The sequence below is a fragment of the Eptesicus fuscus genome, chromosome 8 (genome assembly GCF_027574615.1).
Source record: "Eptesicus fuscus isolate TK198812 chromosome 8, DD_ASM_mEF_20220401, whole genome shotgun sequence".
NCBI classification, from domain to species: domain Eukaryota; kingdom Metazoa; phylum Chordata; class Mammalia; order Chiroptera; family Vespertilionidae; genus Eptesicus; species Eptesicus fuscus.
The window spans coordinates 2,260,015-2,285,406 of record NC_072480.1 but is presented as its reverse complement, the minus strand read 5'-3'; the positions used below and the strand labels follow the sequence as shown (position 1 = coordinate 2,285,406).

General features: G+C 43.9%; 1 protein-coding gene across 2 annotated transcripts in view; it reads left to right on the top strand.

Annotated features, from left to right (window-relative positions):
* TRPC4 (transient receptor potential cation channel subfamily C member 4) overlaps window positions 1–25,392 on the top strand; it is a 370,139-nt gene that overhangs the window by 14,706 nt on the left and 330,041 nt on the right. Inside the window, exon 2 of one of the 2 annotated variants that reach the window (XM_054720360.1) lies at window positions 24,477–24,883. In XM_054720360.1, coding sequence (XP_054576335.1) covers window positions 24,506–24,883 — 378 coding nt within the window. In that variant the 5' untranslated portion in view covers window positions 24,477–24,505. Of the gene's footprint in view, window positions 1–24,405; window positions 24,884–25,392 lie in introns of those variants that run through there. The other variant, XM_008159223.3, reaches the window with a different exon arrangement.

Below are 25,392 nucleotides of genomic sequence, written 5' to 3'. Positions count from 1 at the left end.
GTGCTGCCTAGGGTCCCAGGTGCCTGCCAGGGTGAGGCCGGCTGCAGGCACCCAGGATCCTGGACAGCTGCAGCCAGCCAGAGGGAGGGAAGCCCAGGTCTCAGTTGCCTGTGGGCTGCCGGAGGAGGGAAGCCTGGGTCCCCATAGCGGGGAACGAGGGAGAGGTGGTTAGAGGTAATCAGGCAGGCAGGTGGGTGGGGAGTGGTTATGGGCAATCAGCCAGGCAGGCAGGCAAGTGATTAGGAGCCAGTGGTCCAGATTGTGAGAGGGATGGCTGAATGCCGGTTGAGATCCAATCTCTGTAGACTGGGCCTAAACTAGCAGTTGGACAACCCCCAAGGGGTGCCGGATTGCGAAAGGGTGCAGGCTGGGCTGAGGAATGTCTCCCCCCCCGTGCACTAATTTTGTGCAACAGGCCTATCCTATCTAATAAAAGAGTGATATGCAAATTGACTGTACCTCTGCTACACCTACAAGCCACATCCACCAGCCAATCAGGAGCGAGTATGCAAATTAACCCAACCAAAATAGCCATGGCCATGGAGCGAGCAGGAGGCTTGGGTTTCCCTGGAAATGGAGGAAGCCAAGCTTCCCGCACACCCTGGCTGGCCCAGGCCTCTGCTCAAGGCTACAAAGTTTCAATTATAGAAGATAAATAAATCCCAGATACCAGGACCTCCACATGGGTTGCTGGGGGGCATGGCCAGCCTGCAAACCACCACAGGCCCCTTGCCCAGGCCACCCCATGCCCCAAGGGAACCCCCACCCTGATCCAGGACACCCTTTAGGGCAAACCAGCCAGCCCCCACCCATGCACCAGGTCTCTATCCTATCTAATAAAAGAGTAATATGCAAATTGTCTGTCACTCCAACACACAAGATGGCTGCCCCCAGGTGGTCAAAGATGGCTGCCCCCGTGTGGACACAAGATGGCCACCACAAGATGGCCAACAGAGAAGGGCAGTTGGGAGGGACCAGGTCTGCAAGGGAGGGCAGTTGTAGGCGATCAAGTCTGCAAGGGAGGGCAGTTAGGGGTGACCAGGTTGGCAGAGGAGGGAAGTTGGGGGTGACCGGGCCTGTAGGGAAGGCCAGTTGGGGGGGACCCAGGCCTGCAGGGGAGGGCAGTTAGGGGTGACCAGGCCTGCAGGGGAGGGCAGTTAGGGGGGACCCAGGCCTGCAGGGGAGAGTAGTTGGGGGCACCAGGCCTACAGGGGAGGGCAGTTAGGGGCAATCAAGGTGGCAGGTGAGTGGTTAGGGGGTGATCAGGCTGGCAGGCAGAAGCAGTTAGGGGCAATCAGGAAGGCAGGCAGGTGAGCAGTTGGGAGCCAGCAGTCCTGGATTGTGAGAGGGATCCGACATCCCTTGAAGGGTCCCAGATTGGAGAGGGTGTCAGCTGGGCTGAGGGACACACACCCCCGTGCACAAATTTCATGCACCGGGCCTCTAATAGTCTATAATAATAAAAGCATAATATGCTAATTAGACCAGACAGCCTTCCAGACAAAGCCAGGGCTGCAAGGGAAGCCTGGGTCCTGGGTGCCAGAGGGAAGCCAGTGCCAGAAGTAGGGGAAGGAAGGCCTACTCTTGCATGAATTTCATGCATTGGGCTTCTAGTATATACATAATTGTCCACCTGAAACTTATATAATGTTATTAACCAAAGTTACCCCAATAAATTTAATTCAAAAATTAGACAGTCAAGATTATTTCTAAAATTTGACAATAGAAGAGGTAACATATGGTACAGTGTATTAATCAGGGTTCTCCAGAGAAATAGAACCAAATATGAATGATATTTATTATTATAAGAAATTGACTCACACAATTATGGAGGCTTAGAAGTCCTTCAATGTTCTACCTGCAAGCTGGAGGCTTGTGTAAGCCATTGGTGTGGATTCTAGCCAGAAGAGTCCAAAGACGGAGAATTAGGGTTGCAGATGATATAAGACCCAGTCCTAGAGGAGAGAAGACCAATGTCTTGGCTCAAAGGTCAGGCAGAGAGAAAGAGAGAGGACTCAACCTTCCTTTGCTTTTTGTTTTATTCAAACTCTTAATGAATTAAGTGCATGTAACTTATCCTTTATTATTTGATTGACAGATGAAAATATTTCTTCACTTTCCCTCTAAATGTTCCATCAGTGCATATAGAAAACCTCTAAGTTTTTTAATATCATGGGACATTGGGGTTTTAATTTTGAAATGAAAATGGAAAACTCACAACTAAAATTTCAACTCACAATTCCTGGCTTCACTTTTATGATAATTTGAATAAATCATCAATTGTTTACAAAGCTAATAAACTGTTTACCAAGGTAATGTGGGCTCATTTCAATTAGAATTAGAATTTAATTCCTCAATTCTCCTTAAGGCAATCAGATCCCCAAGAGGCAGAAAAAATTAACAGAAATCTAAGAACTGTTTGTAATGGAGCCAGATTCAGAATGGAAGATTCTACTATAAAATCCATAGCTCTTTCTTATTTCATAAATCAATACTTGAGAAATTAGTTTAATGCCAAGTCCTAGAATAACAGAAGAACTTTGACCTAAAGAAAGTTAATTTTATTTAGTTAAAACTTAAATGATGATTTTATGGAAAATAAACTTTTCCACTCATATGAATATTCTTACCATATCTCTTTAAACATTTAAAGGCATAGATGGAGCTAACTGAATTTAAAAGAAAGTGCAAAATGACTGATAATAATAATATATTTTAAGTGTAGTCTTAAATTTTTCAATGTGAATATACCAAAGAGATAAACTTCTGGAATTAATATTTTAAAATCATAATACAACTATATCACAGAAATGATCACAATATCATAGGTCTAATAACTACCCTACCTAATAATAGACAAATATGCAAATTGACCACACCTTCACTACGCCAAAGCCACGCCCACCAGCCAAGCCACGCCCACCAACCAATCAGGACGAGATAATGCAAATTATCCCAACAAAGATGGCAGCTAATTTGCATATCAAGACAGCATAGAAAGAAGCCAAGAGCTGCAGAAGGGAGCAAAGCTACGGAGAAGCAAGCAAGCCAGGGGAGAGGAGAAGGGAGGAGCGGAGGCAGGGCCAGGGGAGAAGGGAAAAGCAGGCGGGCTGGCGGAGAAGGTGGGCCGGGGGAGAAGGGAGGAGTGGAGGCGGGGCTGGGGGACAAGGGAAAAGCAGGCGGGCTGGCGGAGAAGGCGGGTCGGGGAGAAGGGAGGAGCGGAGGCGGGGCTGGGGGACAAGGGAAAAGCAGGCGGGCTGGCGGAGAAGGCGGGTTGGGGGACAAGGGAGGATAAGAGGCGGGGTTGGGGGAGAAGGGAAAAGCAGGCAGGCTGGCGGAGAAGGCAGACCAGGGGACAAGGGAGGAGAGCAGGCAGGGCGGGGTAGAGTGCAGCAGGAAACCCTATTGCAGGATTTTTCCTGCAATGGGAATGCTAGTATAGAATAATAAACTCTCTGGAAAGTTGCATCATGACATTCTTTTGAGTTTAAAAAACTATTATTTTTTCCATACAAACAACTAGTTTAGCATTGATGGATTTAGCAAAGTGAGAATTCTGAAGAGTCTTAATAAGTAAAGCTTTGCTTCATATAAGTATCTATCTTTTTGACCAGGTGATCAGATGTTAGCTCAGATAAACTGATATGCTGGAATTTCTTAATGTGAACAGTGAAATATTTATTAGTTTACAAACATCCCTGGGAAAAGTTTTTCTAGATCAAAAATTAACATTAATACAGATATTCTTAATGATGTATGTGGTTGCAGTTCCCATAGGTGATATGATATATTTGTCCATAGTTTTTCTATATGAAAGAGTCATTCTTACATATCCTATGTTGCAATATGAAGTCCTTCAATGTGAGGTCTTATAAATTTCATAACTATGAAAATTCTTGGTCATTACTACTAAAATATTCTTACATTCCATTATTTTATGTTATATTTATGTAATCTCTTTAATATAGATTTTCACCCTATTATATCTATTTTTTTCTCTTAACTTTTGTATTTAAAAAAACTGGGAGAATCTTATGACCTGAACTTTCAATTCACTGATTCATTTGGTTGCCATTCTACCAGTGTTTTCTATTACTTCTTAATTATTTCTTATTCCCCAGTTTTTCTTCTGTCCTCTTTTATAATTGTGTACATATTAGTATTCATAGTTTTATCATTATGTGGTAAATTTACTCTCCTGCTCCTTAAAAGGTAATGAAATTGCTTTCCCAGACAGTCTTGTATTTTCCCCTCTTTGCTCCTTTTCTTCTGGAAGCATCAGCCAAGTGACTGAAGCCATATGCCCTTTTGATGACTTTAGGTAGTAGAGGTGAGAAGTATATTCCAAAGCTTTGAGCTATACATGTGTTGATATACACAATACAGTTGTAATTCTTCATATGGCTAACAAAAGCTTGGGGATAAAGATATGCAGAAAATAAAAGTGGGTAAAAACTGAAAGCATTTGTGCAGACTATTTGATAGCTTAGTAACTATTGACTGGATGTTCAGTCAGTGCACTCAGCAGGCTGACAGGCGTTAAACCAATTTTTGGCAAGTGATTAAAGCAATTTGACCCTACTTATTTTATTACCAGAGGCCTGGTGCACAAAATTCATGCACGGGGGGTTTCCTCAGCCCAGCCTGGACCTTCTCCAATCCAGGACCCCTTGGAGGATGTCCAACTGCCAGTTTAGGCCCAATCCCCATTGGAGATTATAAATTTCATAACTATGAAAATTCTTGGTCATTACTACTAAAATATTCTTACATTCCATTATTTTATGTTATATTTATGTAATCTCTTTAATATAGATTTTCACCCTATTATATCTACTGGGGATTGGGCCTAAACTGGCAGTTGGACATCTCTCTCATAATCCTGTACTGCTGGCTCCTAATTGCTCACCTGCCTTCCTGCCTGTTGTTCCTAAATGCCTCCCTCTTGCTGGCCTGATTGCCCCTAACTGCTTCTGTGTGCTGGCCTGATTGCCCCTAACTGGCCCCCCTGCTGGCCAGGTTGCTCCAAACTGCCCCCTCCCTGCCTGCCTGGTTGCTCCTAACTGCCCCCCCACCAGCCTGGTCACCCCTTACTGCCCCCCCCCCCCTGCAAGCCTGGTCACCCACAACTGCCTTCCTCTGCCAGCCTGGTCACCCCCAACTGCCCCCCCCCGCCAGCCTGGTCTCCCCTCACAGCTCCCCGCCAGCCTGGTCTCCCCTCACAGCCCCCCCAACAGCCTGGTTGCCCCACGAAGCCTGCTGTTCAGTCATTTGGTTGTCCCTCCCTAACCCCCCCTGCCGGCCTGGTCACCCCACGCAGCCTGCTATTCAGTCGTTTGGTTGTCCCTCACTAACCCCTCTGCCAGCCTGGTCACCCCATGCAGCCTAGCCTGCTTGTTCAGTCATTTCCTCATCCCTCACTAACCCCCCTGGCTGGCCTGGTTGCCCCACATAGCCTGCTTGTTCAGTCTTTTGGTCATCCCTCACTAACCCCCCTGCTGGCCTTGTCACTCCATGCAGCCTGCTTGTTCAGCCGTTTGGTCATTCCTCACTAACCCCCCTGCCAGCCTAATTGTAGGCAGCCATCTTGTGAGGGCGTAAGGGTTAATTTGCATATTACCTCTTTATTATATAGGATTTTATCTAAAATGACAGTGGAATAACTATAAAGGTATAGTAATCAATTCATTGATTCGTGAACTTTTAGGCACTTACTATTTGGTTAGCAATGTGGATGACAAATTGTATGTCAGAATTACATGTATAGTAAGAAATATTCTAAATTTAAGAGATCCACAAAATGTATTAAGATGCTTTAAAAAGGTCATTTAACCCTGCCTTAAGAGGAAGAAAAGAGAAATCCTTAGAGACAATGATACTTCACTGAGGGTTTAAAAACATGGAAGGAATTTCTAGAGTATTAAGGTATAGAAGATTACTCCAGTTTAAAAAACAGTATAAGAAAATGCTGAGAGGGGATCACATCATGGTGGCCAGCAGAATGGCAGTGAGGGAGAGAGTGAGTGAGCAAGGGAGTGAGAGGAGAGATTTTGGACATGTGTGGTATGTGTGTGTGGGTGAGTAAGGGAAGTTAGATCTCACAGGAGTCTTAGGGACTGGCAGATCAGGTTCTCCTGAATGGAGAGCCTCTGTTATCTCCACAGGCCAGGCACAGCTCTGGTGCAGACACCATGCCATCTTGAAGGGGGAAGCAGCAAAGTCTTGGAGCACAGCCACACCAACACCAAGACTGGCATCAGACACAAACCCACATAGTGAGTAGCTTGCCAGCCATAACTTGCAAGGGACCACCACTCCACCCCTGCAGAGTGGCACATTACTTTGATGAGGGATCCCAGATGACCACAGTGAGTGCATGTCAGAGAGACCTATTGTAATGCCCCTCCCATGCTCCAGGACCTTGTACTCCAGGACCTCATACTGTCAGTGCATGCCAGAAGGACCCTTTGCCCCTCCCCATTCAGGCCCCTGGACCACGCTGCAAGTTCATGACCCAGCACATTGCCCAACTCAGACCACAGGATGGCATAGCAAGTACCCACCAGAGGGACCTAGATCACCACCTGGCTGAGGGTGCCAGGGCCACAGAGTGAGTTGCATGCCAGAGGGCTCTAGGACCTCATAGGGAGTCACACACCAGAGGAACTGTGCACATATCCCACTGATCTCGAGCATGGCACACAACTGAGGGAACAGATCTGTGGGGGAAGGGAATATAACTCAGAGCAGTGACAATAAAGGTATGAGACTCAAAGTAGACCCAGGCTCTGGATAAGGAGTCCTGGACTTTTGGACTGATAGAGCCTTCAACCTCTCAACCTCAATTAGGTTGCCCAGAGCCAAAAAGAGACAGCAAATCACATAAAAACAAATACAAAATGATAGCAAAAATGAGGAGACAAAGAAACAATCCCAAAAGGAAAGAAAAGGAGGAATTGCCAGGAAAGGAAGTAAATGAAATGCAGTCAAGCAATTTGTTAGAGAAAAATATCAGAGTAATGGTTAGAAGGCTGCTCAAACATCTGGATGAGAAATTCACCAACATGTGTAAGAAACAAGAGGGAAATGAAGAATGACATAGCAGCAATAAAGAACAAAATGGAAGGATTCAACAATAGACTAGAAGAAGCTAATGATCAAATCAGCGAGTTAGAAGACAGGGTAGAAAAAACACTTAATCTGAACAGCAATTGGGGAAAAAAGTTAAAAAGCAGGAGGAGAGTTTTAGGGAGCTTTGGGAATAGGTGAAACAAAGCAATATCCACATAACAGGGGTGCCAGAAGGAGAAGAAGCTGAGTAAGAAACAGAATACCTTTTGAAAAAATAATGAAGGCAATCCTCCCTGACTTGGTGAAGACAAAAGTCACACAAGCATAAAGAGTCCCAAAAAAGATGAACCCCCAAACATCTACACCAAGACATGTCATAATTAAAATGGCAAACGTTAACAACAAAGAAAGAATCTTATGGGCAACAAGAGACAGAAAGTTACCTATAAGGGATCTCCCATTAGACTATCAAGTGATTTCTCAACAGAAATACATCAGGGCCAAAAGGGAAGGGAATGAAGTATAAAAAGTAATAAAAAGCAAGGGACTAAATCTAAGAATACTTTATCCCAGTGGTCACCAACTGGTGATCTATGGACCACTGGTGACCTGTGAGGTCCGAAAGGTTGGTGACTGCTGGTTTAAGGAAACGTTTGGAGCAGCAGTTGCCACTGGTGGTCCATGAGGTTCGAAAGGCTGGTGACCACTGCTCTATCCAGTAAGGCTTTCATTCAAAACCAAAGGTGAAATCAGGAGCTTCGCAGAAAACAACAGGCTAAGGGGGTTTATTACTACCAAACCAGCAATGGAAGAAATCCTAAAGGGACTGCTCTAGGAAGAAGGAATAGACAGGGAGAAAAACAGACATAAAGAATAAAAATGGAAACAAACAAGTACCGTTCAATAATAACCTTAAACATAAATGGTTTAAATGCTCCAATCAAAAGATATAGGGTGGCTGAGTAGATAAGAACACATGACCCATATGCTATCTACAAGAGATCCACCTCAGAACATAGGACTCACACAGACTGAAAGTGAAGGTATGGGGAAAATTTTTTTAGGCAAATGGAAATGAAAAAAAAAAAAAGCTGGGATAGCAATACTTATATCTGACAACTTAGATCTACAAGTGAAGGCCATAACAAGAGATAAGGAAGGCTACTTCATAATACTAAAGGGAGCAATTCAATAAGAGGATATAACTCTGGAAAAAATATATGCACCCAATACAGGAGCACCCAATACATAAAAAATGTTCTGGAAGATATCAAGGGAGAGTTTGACAGCAATACAATGATAGTAGGGAACTTTAAGACCCCATTGACATCACTGGATAAATCTTGTAGACAATAAATCAACAAGGAAACAGCAATCCTAAATGACTCACTAGATCAAATGGAACTAATTGACATCTTCAGAACATTACACCCCAAAGCTATGAAATATATATTCTTCTCAAGTGTACACAGGACATTTTCAAAGATAGACCACATATTGGGACACAGGCAAAACCTCATCAAATTCAAAAAGATTCAAATCATATCAAACATCTTCTCAGATCACAATGGCATAAAATTAGAAATCAACTATAATAAAACAATGAAAAACAATTAAACATATAGAGACTAAATAACATGCTATTAAACAATAATTGGGTTACCAAAGAGATAAAAGAATAAATAAAAAACATCCTGGGGAAAAAAATGACAATGAAACCACAACAAGCCCAAATCTATGGGACACAGTGAAAGCAAACCTGAGAGGGAGGTTCATAGCACTACAGGCCTACCTTAAAAATCAAGAAAAACTGGAAATTAGTTATCCAACCCTACAACTTAAAGAATTAGAAAGAGAGTAACAAGAAAAGCCCAGAGAAAGTAGAGGGAAGGAAGCAATAAAGATCAGAGCAATAAATGACACAGAGACAAAAAAAAAAAAAAAATAGAACCAAGAGCTGGTTCTTTGCAAAGATAAACAAGATTGAAAAACTTGTAGCCAGTCTCACCAAGAAACAAAGAGAGAGGGTGCAAATTTTTTAAAAAAATCAGAAATGAAAGAGGTGAACTAACAGCTGACCCCAAAGAAATACAAAGGATTGTAAAAAAATATATACGAACAACTCTATTCCAATAACCTGGACAGCAATGACCAAATGGACATATTCCTAGAAAAATATAGCCTTCCAAAACTTAATCAAGAAGAATCAGAAAATCTGAATAGGTCAATAACTACTGATGAAATTGAAGGGATAATCAAAATACTTCCAGCAATCAAGAAACCTGCTCTGGATGGCATCACCGGGGAGTTTCACCAAAAATTCAGAGAACTAACACGTGTCATTTTCAGTCTATTCCAAAAAATTCAAAAGGCAGAAACACTTCCAAGCTCTTTCTATGAAGCCAGCATTACCCTAATCCCAAAACCAGATAAATACACAACAAAGAAATAGAATTACAGGCCAATATACCTGATGAACATAGATGCCAAAATCCTTAACAAAATTCTAGCTAATCTGATCCAGCATTACATTAGAAAGATCATACACCATGAATAAGTGGGATTTATTCCAGACATGCAAGAAAGGTACAATATCCTCAAATCAATACACGTGATATATCACATTAACGAATTGAAAGACAAAAATCACCTGATCAAATCAATTGATGCAGAAAGAGGATTTGACAAAATCTGATTTTTTTCTCTGACAAATTGCTTGACTGCATTTCATTTACTTCCTTTTCTGGCAATTCCTCCTTTTCTTTCCTCTTGGGATTGTTTCTTTGTCTCCTCATTTTTGCTATCATTTTATATTTGTTTTTATGTAATGTGATTTGCTGTCTCTTTTTGGGGGGGTGGGAGGGGAATTTATTTTTTTTTTACTAATTCTACATATGTTTCCATTTTCCCCCCATTAACCCCCTCCATCCCACCTCTGCCCGCAGGCCCTCACTGCTCCATTGTCTATGTCCATGAACCATACATATATGCATACAAGGTCTTTTGTTTGATTACCACATACCCTCCTTCCCTCAGAGATTCCCACTCTGTTCCATGCTTCCATGTCTCTGGATTCAGTCCGCTCATCAGATTATTTTGTTACTTAGATTCCACATATGAGTGAGATCATGTGATGATTGTCCTTCTCTGAGTGGCTTATTTCCCTTAGCTTGATATACTCTGGGTCCCATAATTCTGTCTCAAAGGGTAAGAGATTCTTCTTTTTTATTGCTGCATTGTATTCCACAGTATAAATGTACCATAGCATTTTTATCTACTCATATACTGATGAGCACTTGGGCTGTGTCAAGATCTTAGCTATTGTGAATTGTGATGCTATGGACATAGGGGTGCATACATTTTTTCTGACTGGTATTTCAGGTTTCTTAGGATGTATTCCTAAAAGTGGGATCAAAAAATGACAAGTGCTGGTGAGGATGTGGAGACTCTACAGGCCTATATCCCATTCAAAGCTAAAATGCTTTTATTACCAGGTTGCAACTCATGGCTCCTTTCTCTGTCATTCTCATGAGTTCTTTTCACCATTATCCATTATTTAAAATGTACCATAGGACCCACATATATGTTTTAAAATATACTATACTAGAGGCCCAGTGCATGAAATTCGTGAATGGGTAGGGTCCCTAGTGACTGCCAGTGCTGGCTGGGGCCTCCCTTCACCAGCTGCTGGCTGCCAGCTGAAGCCTTCCTTCATTCTGCACTGCCCCCTGGTGGTCAGCATGTCATAGCGAGTGATTGAACTCCCGGTTGGTCGAACTCCTGAGGGAACACTGCATATTAGGCATATATATATATATATATATATATATATATATATATATATGTTTTCAATATGTTCTAAAATCCATGCAGCATAACTATTATTGCTCGTCTCACATTCGGTTCTTATAAGTATATTTTTAGTAACACATGATCTCACTCATCTAGGGGAAATGATGAACAACATAGACTGATGAACAAGAACAGACCCAGAAACAAAGAGGCATCGATCGGACTGTCGGGCCTCAGAGGGAGGGTAGGGGAGGGTGGGGGTAGGGGGGAGAGATCAACCAAAGGACTTGTGTGGATGCATACGAGCCTAACCAATGGTTAAGGATAACAGGGGGGTGGGGGCATCCATGGGGAGGGGTGTGGGATGGGAATGGGGGGATGAGGACAAATATGTGGCACCTTAATCAATAAAGAAATTTAAAAAAATGAGATAGTGTTAACAGAAGCGTGTCATAGAACTTAAAGCAAGATAAGTTTCATTTCAAAGGGTTCAGTCTTTAGAGGCTTCTGAAAAGTTGAGTATTATACATTTGAAAAGTGTCAAAATGTATCTGGCAACTAGCAAGACATGACTGACCTGAAGGAAAAAAAAATTATTACGTTGATGAGATAAACACCATGTTAGAGTAAATGAGAGATGAGCTTAAAATTACAGAATAAAGAAAATCAGCCTGGCTGGTGTGACTCAGTGGTTGGGCTTCTGCTCATGAGCCAAAAGGTCACAGTTCATTCCCAATCAGGGCACATGCCTGGGTTGCAGGCTCCATCCCCAGTGCGGGGGGTCGGGGGGGGATGTGGGAGGCAGCCAATAGATGATGTTTCTCTCTCATTGATGTTTCTATCACTCTATCCCTTTCCCTTCCTCTCTCTTTAAAAATAAAAACATATTTTAAAACAATTTTGGCAAGGGAACTTATATAACAGTCTATATTTTATTTTTTAAATATAGTTTTACTTATTTCACTTAACTGCCAAATTTTTATTTTTTATGTGTTTCGTGTAGCACAATGAATTACTAAATTCACAAAACATTTCAGTCAATATGTGGTATTTTGGGTATAAAACATGCAACTACTGGAATGTTCGTATAATATCCTGCTTAAGGGAAGTTGAAAAGTCTGAAATTCAGAATGGTAACAAAAATCAGAGCATTATATTTTTATGTGCAGTTTATATTATGACAAATATTATTGAGCTAATATATCATACAAATAGAAAGAAAAAGTATTGAAATTGGAGTGTGAATAACTTATCCAGAAAAATGCTGTTTCATATCAGACTCAGAAGAAGTAAAAATGTAACTGAAGATGTATAGTGACTTTTTGTACAGATGCTCCTCAACTTACAATGGGGTTACATCTCAGTGAACTCCATCCTAATTTGAAAATATTGACTGGAAAATGCACTCAATACACCTAACCTACCAAACAGTGTATCTTAGCCTAGCCTACCTTAATTGTGCTCAAAATACTTACCTTAGCCTATGGTTGTGCAGTTATCTTGAGTTTTTTTCTTCATCAGAAGCAGGAGACACAGATGTGCATTTTGTAGACATGATGGGATGTGACACACAAAACACAGTATCAAAAAAAAAAAATAGCAATGCAGTACCCTCTAGAGTATTGGTTGTTTAGCCTCATGTTGGAGTGGCTGACCCAGACTGAGGCTCACTGCCACTGCCTTGTATCATGCGAGAGTGTTATGCCATAGGATTTCTATTGAATGTACCATTGTAGAGTTGAAAATCTTAAGTTCAATCAGTCAGGGAACATCTGTGTGTTAATTAGATAATTGTGGTTCTCACACCTAATGACAATTAAAAAAAAATTCTTGGGATTGATGTGAAGATTAGGTCTCTCCAACGTTTTGATTTTTTAATTCTCTAACACATTTAGGGAAGATAACTTTCACATTAATTAAATATTCACATCATTTTTTGCCATCACTTCCCACATCTCCTCTGGTTACGAAATTTAACTTGGTGAAGCAGTCAGTTCACTTCTGGTGTATGTGTTATAAAGGGGGCATTAAATTATATTATTTAGTGGCAATAAACATCTTTTCCCCTTCAGAAAGTTCATTCTGAAAGTGCAGGACAAGGAGCAGGCTTTTATTTTCACACTAGAGGCCCGGTGCACGAAATTTGTGCACTGGGGAGGGTGTCCCTCAGCCCAGCTTGCACCCTCTCTAATATGGGACCCCTCGGGGGATGTCCAACTAATCCTGCAGTTGGACATCCCTCTCACAATCCGGGACCGCTGGCTCCTAACCGCTCACCTACCTGCCTGATTGCCCCCTACCTGCTTCCTTGCTGGCCTGATTGCCCCCTAACTGCTCCTCTGTGGGCCTGATTGCCCCCAAATACCATCCCCTGCTGGCCTGATCACCGCCAAGGCTTTTATTAGTATAGATATGACCCTGCACAGAAAATTTTACTAACCCTGCTTTACAATAAGGGCTTGATGATTGAATCATTAGGACCAGACACCAAGATTTCCTTTCTTTGAATAGTGGAGGGAATACTTATCTTGTCTTTAAGTTGCCCAGAAATTAAAATGAGATAATGACTTAGAAAAGTATAAAAGCACCACATAAAGACAACTGTCTTTTTAATGAAGTGGCAAAATGAAAAACACTTTTTATTCTCCCCTTCCTTCCTTTACAGCTTTTATTTAAACTTTGAAATTTATAAAAATTTCACTCCAATTTTCATTTCTTTACATTCAACATTATTTTGTATTGGTTTCAGGTTTTATATTAGTTACAGAATAGTGGTTAGACAATCATATACTTTACAAAGTGTTCCCCAATATTTCTAGTACCCACCTGGCATCATACCATCATTACAACACTACTGACTATATTCCCTATTTAAGTGACAATGGGTTCAGTCTTTCTTTTGTGTTTCTTGTCCTTCCTTTTCTTTCTCACTTCTTCCCTCATTTTCTTTATATAGTATCTCAATTGGCCATCAAAGCTCAGTGAAGGCACTGGGACATGCTTTATCCATTTTACAGACGAGGAAACTGAGGCCAATTCCAGTTGGCTGTGGAACTTGACTCAGCACACAGGAAGCCCTCAGAGCCATGCTCTTTGCGCTTCCTAAGGGGCAGCGGCCCAGCAAACAGAACAAACCTTCCAGTCAGGCTTCCGAGCCTCTTTCTCAAGCACCTCTTCATTGCAGATGCTCCACATTCTTTCCTCTCCCCCCATTCTTTACTGCCCCCCCCTTCTCCGAAGCAGGTGGAAGGCTTCCCACTCACTGCCTAGGCATGCTCTGCCATGGGGCAGGGTGTAGCGAGCTTGCTTTTGGGTGAAGGCAGGAGCAGTAGTCCCTGCCTCTGAAGTGTGAAGGCCGCCTGAGCGAGGCCCATTAGCACTGGGAGCTTCTCTGAATCACGTCAGTTAGTCCAGTACCCTGCAGTGCAGCACCCCTTCACTGAGGTGGCTCCACCCCTCAACCCCCGCCTCAGGGGTGAGGGTCCTTGCTCCTCTGCCAGGAGTCCTTCCATGCCCCTTGATCCCTGGCTGGGCCCACCCATGTCTTGGGGGCACTGCAGGACCTCTGTCTCTCTGCAGATGAGGCAGATCCCTGCCCTAGGTCTCCGCAAAGCTATGAATCTGTGGCCAGAGGCCTGGTCTGGGTCTTAGCAACCACATGCCTGCAATGTTCCCAGGGACCCTGGGAGGGGCTGGGCGAGTCCTGCCATGCTTACCCAGGGTGGCGATCTCCCCAGGGACCCCCGGGAGCGGCTGAGCGAGTCCTGCCACACCTCCCCCAGGAGGGGGATCTCCCCAGGGACCCCCGGGAGCGGCTGAGCGAGTCCTGCCACGCCTCCCCCAGGAGGGGGATCTCCCCAGGGACCCCCGGGAGCCGCTGGACGAGTCCTGCCACTCCACCACCAGGGTGGCGATCGCCCCGGGGACCCCCGGGGAGCAGCTGGCTGGACCCGGCCACGCCCCCCCAGGGTGGCGATCGCCCCTGGGAGCGCCTGGCTGGGCCCGGCCATGCCCCCCCAGGGTGGCGATCGCCCCCGGGTCCCAGGGAGCGGCTGGCTGGGCCCGGCCATGCCCCCCCAGGGTGGCGATCGCCCCAGGGACCCCCGGGGAGCGGCTGGCTGGGCCCGGCCATGCCCCCCCAGGGTGGCGATCGCCCCAGGGACCCCCGGGGAGCGGCTGGCTGGGCCCGGCCACACCCCCCCCCAGGGTGGCGATCGCCCTGGGACTCCTGGGAGCGCCTTGCTGGGCCCGGCCACGCCCCCCTAGGGTGGCAATTGCTCCCGGGAGCGCCTGGCTCAGCCCAGCCACGCCCCCCCCACGGTGGCGATCCCCCCGGGACCCCCGGGAGTGCCTGGCTCGGCCTGGCCATGCCCCCCCAGGGTGGCGATCACCCCCAGGACACCCGGGAGCGGCTGGCTCGGCCCTGTCACATCCCCCCAGGATGGCGATCGCCCCCGGGACCCCCGGAACTAAGAGGATTGGGCGCCGCCATCTTGGTCTTCTCAACGGCCAGATAGGCCATCCGGAGTCCCGCCCCCAGCCTCTCGCAGGCCCAATCATGGGCATAGCGGAGGTGTGGTCAATTTGCATGTTTCTCTATTATAAGGTAGGATTTTAGGTCAAGATATTTTCTCAACTGAGTCCCCTGTTCTTTCACTGGCTTTTGATTCAGTAGCAATTCCATTGTCACTGATAAGTATGTCAGCTTGGAAACTCTGTCAGCTCTTTAGCACCTTCTCTCACTATTGCATTTGTATATCACAATTTTAAAATGTTAACCTTTATTTTTGTCATCCTATTAAATGTATTTCTATATATCCAGAAAGACAAATCTATGTATTGAAAAATAATCTTCCTTACTCTTTTAAGGTTTGTTTTTTTCCCCATCTCATTCTCTCTATCTTCTTTCTCTCTCTTTTATTATTCCACTGTAAATATTTAAATTTTATTTACTTAATGTACTTAAAATTTAAATATATTTCCAAACCATCTAGCCTTCCCAATGTGAATTCTTACATTTTTCAAATTTACTAAATTGGAAGAGGGCATTACAGTTAGTAAAAGATCCTTCTTGCCCTGGCTGGTGTGCATTGGTGGTACAGTGTTGACCTGCGGATGCAGGGTCCTGGGTTCAATTCTAGTCAGGGCACAGGCCTGGGTTGCAGACTTGGTCCACAGTGGGGGGCATGCAGGAGGCAGCCAGCCAGTGGTTCTCTCTCATCATTGATGTTTTTAGCACTTTCTCCCTCTCCCTTTCTCTCTGAAATCATAAAAATATAATTTAAAAAAGATCCTTCTTAGCACTAGCTCTTTGGTTCATCCACTCATTCCTTTGTGGGTATTGTTTACCTCACTTAATGGATGGATAAACAGTATCTAATTAATGTCTCATGCCCAGTTCACATCTTAACAGTCTTGATTAGAAATGTTGTGTTTTTTTTTTTCAGTTTATCACTCTTTTAAAAATTTACTTATGAAATTTACTTTTGTGGCAGTTTAATATAAAATAAATTAAATATATTTTAATAAATCTAATTTATCATTATCTGCCCCTTCCCCTCCCACAAGGTCTCAGTAGCTTCTATGTTGTTCACCAATCCCTTCATTGTCACTGACATCCTGCACTTGGAAATGAGAAGTCAAATGCTGTTTATTACTTAATTCTTTATTTAATACTATTTTAATAAAATAAAATAAATGAAATAAAGTAGAATGAATATAATAGTTGCATCCTCTAGGTGACTCCTAATCTTGTTGGAGTCACAATTCACATGAAGTTCTGATACTGGATATGTGTGTGTTCATACTTTCATTTTAACCTATATTTTGGGTAAGCTGTATTCAATCATTAGTCTTACACAAAAACATTGGTAAGAAACCTCAAATTCAACTCTAAAAAATGGTATATTCATATATTTTCCCAACAGCAATGGTTAAAAACAATGTGAGGTAGTGAAGAAGAATGTATATTGCCAAAAATCTATCTATCTATAAAAAAACCTAAGCAACCTATCGCAACTGAATGGATGATTGAACAGGCTGCATGGGGCTACCAGGCTTATAGGGGGGTTAGTGAGGGACAAACAAATGACCGAGCAGCAGGCTGTGTGGGGCAACCAGGCCAACAGGGGGGTTAGTGAGGGGTGACCAAATGACTGAGCAACAGGCTGCATTGGGCGGCCAGGCCTGCAGGGGGAGCAGTTGGAGGCGACCAGGCTGGTGTGGGCGCAGTTGGAGGTGACCAGGCCAGCAGGGGTGCAGTTAGGAGCGATCAGGCAAGCAGGCAGGTGAGCAGTTAGAAGCCAGTGGTCCCAGATTGTGAGAGGGATGACCTGATTGAAGAGGGTGCAGGTTGGACTGAAGAAATGTCCTCCATGCACAAATTTTATGAACTGTGCCTTTAGTATATATATAAAAGCCTAAATGACCCAACAACTAAACAACTGGTCGACCGGTTGCTATGATGCACACTGACCACCAGGGGGCAGATGCTCAATGCAGGAGCTGCCCCCTGGTGGTGAGTGCGCTACCATAACCAACCTCCCATGGCTGGCCAACCTCCCTTGGACCCTCCCCCCTGGCTGACCGGCCCTGATTGGCCCTAACTGGGACTGGGCAAGATGGCCCAAATCAGCCCCAAACACCGGCCATGCTGAGGGACTACACCCATGCACGAATTTGTGCACTGGGCCTCTTGTAGAAAATAAATGCTAGTTATTATCATTATTAAGTATGTACCATTGTACTCCTGATAAAATTAGAAGTGAAGCCCAGAATGGTGATCTCATATACTCTTATGGATGCTGGCATAGAGTGGAAAAAGAAGACCTGGAGAAGCTGGTGACAGCTGTCACTTTAAGGCAAATATTTTAATGTTACCACTGATACATAAGTGGGGCATTCAGGATCAGAAAATTAAAATGAGATATCCTATATAATAAAGAGATAATATGCAAATTGACCCTCACATCACAAGATGGCCACCACAAGATGGACACCCCCACATTGTCACAAGATTGCCGCCCCCATGTTGGCACAAGATGACCACCAAAAGATGGCCACCCCCACATCATCACAAGATGGCCGCCCCCACATTGTCACAAGATGGCTGGCAGGGGAGGGCAGTTGGAGGTGATCAGGTCAGCAGTGGAGCAGGTAGGTGTCAATCATGCTGGCAGGGGAGCAGTTCGGGGGCTATCAGGCTGGCAGGCAGAAGTGGTTAAGGGCAATCAGTTAGGCAGGCAGGTGAATTGTTAGGAGCCAGCAGTTGGACATCTTCTGAGGGGACCCAGATTGGAGAGGGTGCAGGCTAGGCTGAGGGACACCCCCCCCAGTGCACGAATTTTGTGCACCAGGCCTCTAGTCCTACCTAATAAAAGAATAATATGCAAATCAACCATCACTCTGCTACACCCACAAGCCATGCCCACCAGCCAATCAGTGCAAGTATGCAAATTAACCCCAACCAAGATGGCTGCCGCCACAGAGAGCAGGAGGGAGGCTTGGGTTTTCCAAGCAATAGAGGAAGGCAAGCTTTCTGCACACCCTGGTGGGCCCAGGCCTCCACTCAAGAATACCAAGTTTCAATTATAGAAGACTAGAAGCCCGGTGCACGAAACTCATGCACGGCGGGGGGTTGTCCCTCAGCCCAGCCTGTACCCTCTCCAATCTGGGACTCCTGGAGGGATGTCCGACTGCCCGTTTAGGCCCGATCCCACAAGGATCAGGCCTAAACGGGCAGTCGGACATCCCTCTCACAATCCAGGACTGCTGGCTCCCAACTGCTTGCCTGCCTGCCTTCCTGATTGCCCCTAACCGCTTCTTCCTGCCAGCCTGATCACCCCTAACCACTCCGCTGCCAGCCTGGTTGATGCTTAACTGCTCCCCTGCCAGCCTGTTTGCCCTCAACTTCCCTCCTCTGCCAGCCTGGTCACCAATAACTGCCCTCTCCTGCAGGGTTGATCACCTCCAACTGCCCTCCCTTGCAAGCCTGGTCCCTCTCAACTGCCCTCCCTTGCAGGACTGGTCCCTCCCAACTGCCCTCTCCTGCTGGCCATCTTGTGTCCACATTGGGGAAGGATCTTTGACCACATGGGGGCAGCTATATTGTGTGTTGCAGTGATGATCAATCTGCATATTACTCTTTTATTAGATAGGATAGAGGCCTGGTAGAGGGGTGGGGGCCAGCTGGTTTGCCCTGAAGGGTGTCCCGGATCAGGGTGGGGTTCCCTTGGGGCATGGGGCTGCCTGAGAGAGGGGCCTGTGGTGGTTTGCAGGCCGGTCACGCCCCCTGGCAACCTAAGCAGAGGCCCTGGTATCTGGAATTTATTTTACTTCTACAATTGAAACTTTGTAGCCTGGAGCAGAGCCAAGCCTGCTGCTCCCTCCAGGGCGGCAGCCATTTCTGTGGCAGTTAATTCACCTTCTACAATTTAAACTTTGTAGCCTTAAGCGGGTGAGCCCGGACAGGGTGTGCGGAAAGCTTTGCTTCCCTTGTTGCTGCCAGCAACCCTGGCCTGCTCTCTCAAGCTCCATTCTGCCACCATTTGTTTGAATTTGTTTACCTTCTATAATTGAAACTTTGTAGCTTGAGTGGAGGCTTAGGCCTGCAACGGCTATGGAAAGCTTGGCTTGCTCTGTTACCTGGGAAACCTTGCTCTCTGTGGCTGTAGCCAATCTGGATGGGGTTAATTTGCATACTCGCCCTGATTGGCTGGTGGGTGTGGCTTGGCTGGTGGGCATGGCTTATGTAGCGGAGTGATGGTTAATTTGCATATTACCATTTTATTAGAGAGGATAAATCCCAAGAAAAATGGCGGCATCCACAGAGCTGGAGAGAGCAGGCTAGGGTTGCCCCTGGTGACCGAGGAAGCCAAGCTTTCAACCTGCCCTGGCCGGCCCAGGCCTCTGCTTAAGGCTACAAAGTTTCAATTATAGAAGGTAAACAAATCCAAACTGAAATGGCGGCAGCCACAGAGCGAGCAGAAGGCTTGGCTTTGCACCAGGCTACAAAGTTTCAATTGTAGAAGGTAAACAAATCCAAACAGAAATGGCTGCTGGCCACAGAGTGAGCAGGAGTCTTGGCTCCGCTCCAGGCTACAAAGTTTCAATTGTAGAAAATAAATATATCCCAGATACCAGGGCCTCCGCTTGGGTCACCGGGGGGCATGGCCAGCCTGCAAACCACCACAGGCCCCATGCCCAGGCTTCCCCACACACCAACTGGTTTGCCCTGAAGGGTGTCCCGGATCAGGGTGGGGTTCCAACCCACCCTGATCCGGGACACCCTTCAGGGCAAACCAGCTGGCCCCCACCCATGCACCAGGCCTCTATCCTATCTAATAAAAGAGTAATATGCAGATTGACCATCACTCCAACACACAAGATCAAGATAGCTGTCCCCATGTGGTCAAAGATCCTGCCCCCATGTGGACACAAGATGGCCCCCACAAGATGGCCAGCAGGGGAGGACAGTTGGGAGCGACCAGGCCTGCAAGGGAGGGCAGTTGGGGGCAATCAAGCCTGCAGACGAGGGCAGTTAGGGGTGACGAGGTCAGCAGAGGAGGGAAGTTGGGGGCAAACAGGCTGGCAGGGGAACAGTTAGACATCAATCAGGCTCGCAGGGCAGTGGTTAGGGGGTGATCAGGCTGGCAGACAAAAGTGGTTAGAGGCAATCAGGAAGGCAGGCAGGTGAGCAGTTGGGAGCCAGCAGTCCTGGATCGTGAGAGGGATGTCCCACTGCCCATCCCTCGAGGGTTCCCAGATTGGAGAGGGTACAGGCTGGGCTGAGGGACACCCCCCCCCCCGTGCACGGATTTTGTGCACCGGGCCTCTAGTATAACATCATAATAATCTTCATTTATTGAAGTCTTAACTATACTAGAAGAAGAAGAAATTGTCCTTTTCATCTAATAATATAAATTCTATTTCTATTATTCTAGTGAGTTAAAGCACTGCCAAAATAATAAAAATTATATTCACACTTCAAGCAAGTATTTTGCATATAAAAGTGAATACATTTAAACACTAGCATTACTGTTTACTTTCCTCTAAAATTTAATTTTTCTTTTTCTTTAAAATATTGGCATTTAAAGATTTCACAACACACCCTGTGTGCAATTGTGAAAATAAGTTTGTATCATGCTCTGTAGTTGGCCATATTATACATTTAAAATACCAAGACTAATAAAATACTTGAGAAAAATTTTCAATATTATTGGATTCCCACTTTTAGCTTAGTCTATAAAGTCACCTTAATAAAATAGTCAATCTGATAGGCCAGAAAGGAGCAAATTATAAAATAACAGTTTTGGATATTAGTTCTTGAACCTAGGCTTTTAAGAAATCATGATGAATAATTTAGATACCAAAAGGTAAAACTTAACTGCTTTTTTTTTAAAAAAAATATTTTATTGATTTTTTACAGAGAGGAAGAGAGAGGGATAGAGAGTTAGAAACATGGATGAGAGAGAAACATCGATCAGCTGCCTCTTGCACACCCCCTACTGGGGATGTGCCCGCAACCAAGGTACATGCCCTTGACCAGAATCGAACCTGGGACCTTTCAGTCCGCAGGCCAACGCTCTATCCACTGAGCCAAACAGGTTTCGGCAAAACTTAACTGCTTGGTAACAGAAACTACTATTAGAGTTACCATGTAAACAATGCATAATTTCCCAAATAAAAGCATTACATTAAATACAATGACATGTGTTAATGCAACGTATGTTTAATCTATAGTTAAAGCATTATTGACCTCAAGTTAACTTACTCAGAAAATATTTGATCTAAAAAGATCAGTTAAGATGAATATGCATGCTCAAGTACCTATAATGCTCCAATCATATTAATTTAATATGGTGTTTGTAAATAAACATGTGACTTGTATATAAATGACATAGAGTAATAAAATAGTTTAGTTCATGAGTATGAAATCAAGAACTAACAATTATAAAAAAGTATATTCAAATTATAATACATATTTCTGTAAATTTATGACATCAATGTAATATTAAATCAATATATTTATAAAATTTATCATAAATACATATAATTTTAGCAACTTTTTTTCTTATTACTCTCTTTTAAGGTGATCTTTTATTTTAAATAATTTTCTCATCTTCAACTATAGTTTTACTCTCACTTTCAAATAATAATACATTTTATAATGAATAGATTACTGCCTTGTGGTTTATTGTTTCATGATCTAGAGATAATAGAATGTTTTAAAATAGCAAGTTCATAATGAATTATCTCTCTGTTTAATCCTTTTCTAAATCCTTCCTTTGAACATTGGATTGTCTGAGCTCATCTTGATCATTAATATATTGAGTACATATTCTTTCCTCTTCAGTGAACTTACTTATAAAAATAAAATTATGCTCAGTATAAAATTTTATTGACATTGGTATCATTAATTCACTTTAACACTGATGTCAATACTTACTAATATTAAAAATAGATTACATACAAAAAAAATGTATGGCCAAGATAGTGATATTCATACTCTCACCAGCATCTCCATGATTAGCAAAATTGACAGTGAATAATATATTTGGGTATCCCTGGTGAGTCTCAGAGATATAGCCTCTGATTTTCAAGGTTTTCTGCTAAAATTATATGTATTTATGATAAATTTTATAAATAACTTTCAAAACTCTGTAGGCACATCCTTTGACAAATGTCACCCACAAAGTAACTTTTTTTTTTTTTTTTTGGTGTCAGCTTTATTGATATATAATTCACATACCATAAAAGTCACCCATTAACGGGTACATTTCAATGGTTTTTAGTATATTCCTAGAATTATTTAACTATCATTGAAATCAATTTTAGAACAGTTTTACCACCCCCCAAAGAAACCTTATACCCTTTAGCTGTACCCCTTCCCCCTACCTTCCCTCCAGCCATAGGCAACCACTAACCTTTCTTTCTCTCTAGATTTGCTATAGATATGCTTTCTCTATAGATACAGTTCTAGATATCCTATATAATAAAGAGCTAATATGTGCCCTGGCTGGTTTGGCTCAGTGGATAGAGTGTCAGCCTGTAGACTGAAGGGTCCCAGGTTTGATTCTGGCCAAAGGGCACATGCCCAGGTTGCGGGCTCAATCCCTAGTAGGGGGCGTGCAGGAGGCAGCTGATCAATGATTCTCTCTCATCATTGATGTTTCTAACTCTCTATCCCTCTCCCTTCCTCTCTGAAATCAATAAAGAAATATATTTTTAAAAATCTACACTAATAAAAGAGAAACATGCAAATTAACCATCCCTCGGCTACGCCCACCAGCCAATCTGAGGGAATATGCAAATTAGAAGGAGAAAGATGGCGGCTGCCCAGCTGCTCCAGGCGTGGAGTGTCTGGGCGGGGCAGGATGCCTGCTATGAGAGAGAGGGCAGGGGGTGAAGGGATCTACAGGAGGGGCACTCTGGCCACAGCAAAGAGGAAGACTGCAGACTCCAGAGTCTGCAGCAAAGATGAAGACAGCAATCTGCAGCAAAGATGGCAGACTCTGGCTGGAGTCTGCAGCAAAGACGAAGACAGCAGACTCCGGCCTGAGTCTGCAGCAAAGGCAGCAGACTCTGGTCCGAGCGAAGGCCTGAGTTCCAGGTGCCGGAGGAAAACCGGTGCTGGAAGCCAAGGGAAGGAAGGCCTATTGCACGAATCTCTTCGTGCAATGGGACTCTAGTAATAATAATAAAGAGCTAATATGCAAATGGTCATCACGCCCTCATACCCTTGTGCCCTTGCGCCCTCTCACGCCGGGGCCAGGGTACCTGAGGCCAGGCCTGGGACCTGAAGCCATGCCCCCCACCCAGGCACTGGGGCCGGGGGGACCTGAGGCCAGGCCGGGGTACCTGAGGCTGCAAGGGGGATCTGAGGCCACGCTCCCCACCCGGCGGGGCTTGACGGGGGACCTGAGGCTGCGCCCTGTGCCCTGCGGGGCTTGACGGGGGTGGGGCCGGCTGGGTCTGGGTCTTGTGTGACTTCGAGGCATGCACGGTGTGTGGGGACTTGACTCTGGATCCCATGGCACGCCCTAGACTCTGACAGGAGGAAGATTTTCATATACATTTTACTATTTTCTTTCATCTCTGACACTTCTATATAGAGAAAGGGCAAATAGCAATATTAAAACATTTCCTCTAATTAATTCCCTTTTAATATGTACGAATTTTGTGTACCAAGCCACTAGTTTCATGTAAATGAAATCATACAGTATGTCATCCATTATTACAGGCATCTTTCACTTGTAGTGTTTTTAAGATTATCCATGTTATAGTAGGTATCAGTACTACATTCCCTTTTATTATCAAATAATATTCTGTTGTTAGGATTGTCACGTCAAAGTAACTTTTTAAAATAAGCTGCAAATACTTCTTTTTATTCCTCTTAGATTAGGACTTTGCAACTAGTGTTTGCAGATAGTTGAATACTTAGTAAGTCCATTTCCATTGTTTACAGGGAAAAACTTCACTATTGTTACTTAATAATAATGGCATCATTATTGTTATTAACATAATTGTGAGATAAGCCTTGAATTAAAAAGTATACTAACACTAATCATTGTGGGTTTTTTGTTTGTTTTTTTTGTTTTTGTTTGCAATTTCAGAGACAAAAAGAAATAGCATGGCATGAAACATGGCTCAGTTCTACTACAAAAGAAATGTTAATGCCCCTTACAGAGACCGAATCCCTCTAAGGATAGTTCGAGCAGAATCCGAACTCTCACCATCAGAAAAAGCCTACTTAAATGCTGTGGAAAAGGGAGATTATGCAAGTGTCAAGAGAGCCCTAGAGGAAGCTGAAATTTATTTTAAGATAAATATTAATTGCATTGATCCTCTTGGAAGAACTGCTCTCCTAATTGCAATTGAAAATGAGAACTTGGAGCTCATTGAACTACTCTTAAGCTTTAATGTCTATGTTGGCGATGCTCTATTACATGCAATCAGGAAAGAAGTTGTTGGAGCAGTTGAGCTGTTACTGAACCACAAAAAGCCAAGTGGAGAAAAGCAGGTATGTGGAAAAATATTGTTTCTAATTTATTTTACTTGCAGAAGGTTTCTATGTGTGTTCACATGCCCTCAAATACTAATAGAAGCATTGAAATCAGAATTATTTTGCTAGAAAACTGTTAAACACACAGTTCATATCCTCCAACAGTTACTGCCACCACCAGTTGCACCACTTACCCTGGCAAATCAGACATTTAGTGAGAACCAAAGCAAACAAAGTAACCCATGTTGGCTTTCTCTACATTGGAAACATTTCTGTTGTGTTCAACACAGAATGTTGTTTGGGACTTACTGTGTATATGTGGGTATTTTTCCTGTTGCCTTTCATTTTCTGACATTCAACAGTAGCAGGCTTGCCCATTTTGAGATTCTGTATCTCACTGAAAAAGTGAATTGCATCATCAAAGTTTGATATTGTTCTTTAGCAGACTCCCGTGGATCCTCTTAAATTGAGACTCGATTTTTTAAAAAAGTTTACTAGAGCCCTAGCCGGTTTTCACAGTGGTTAGA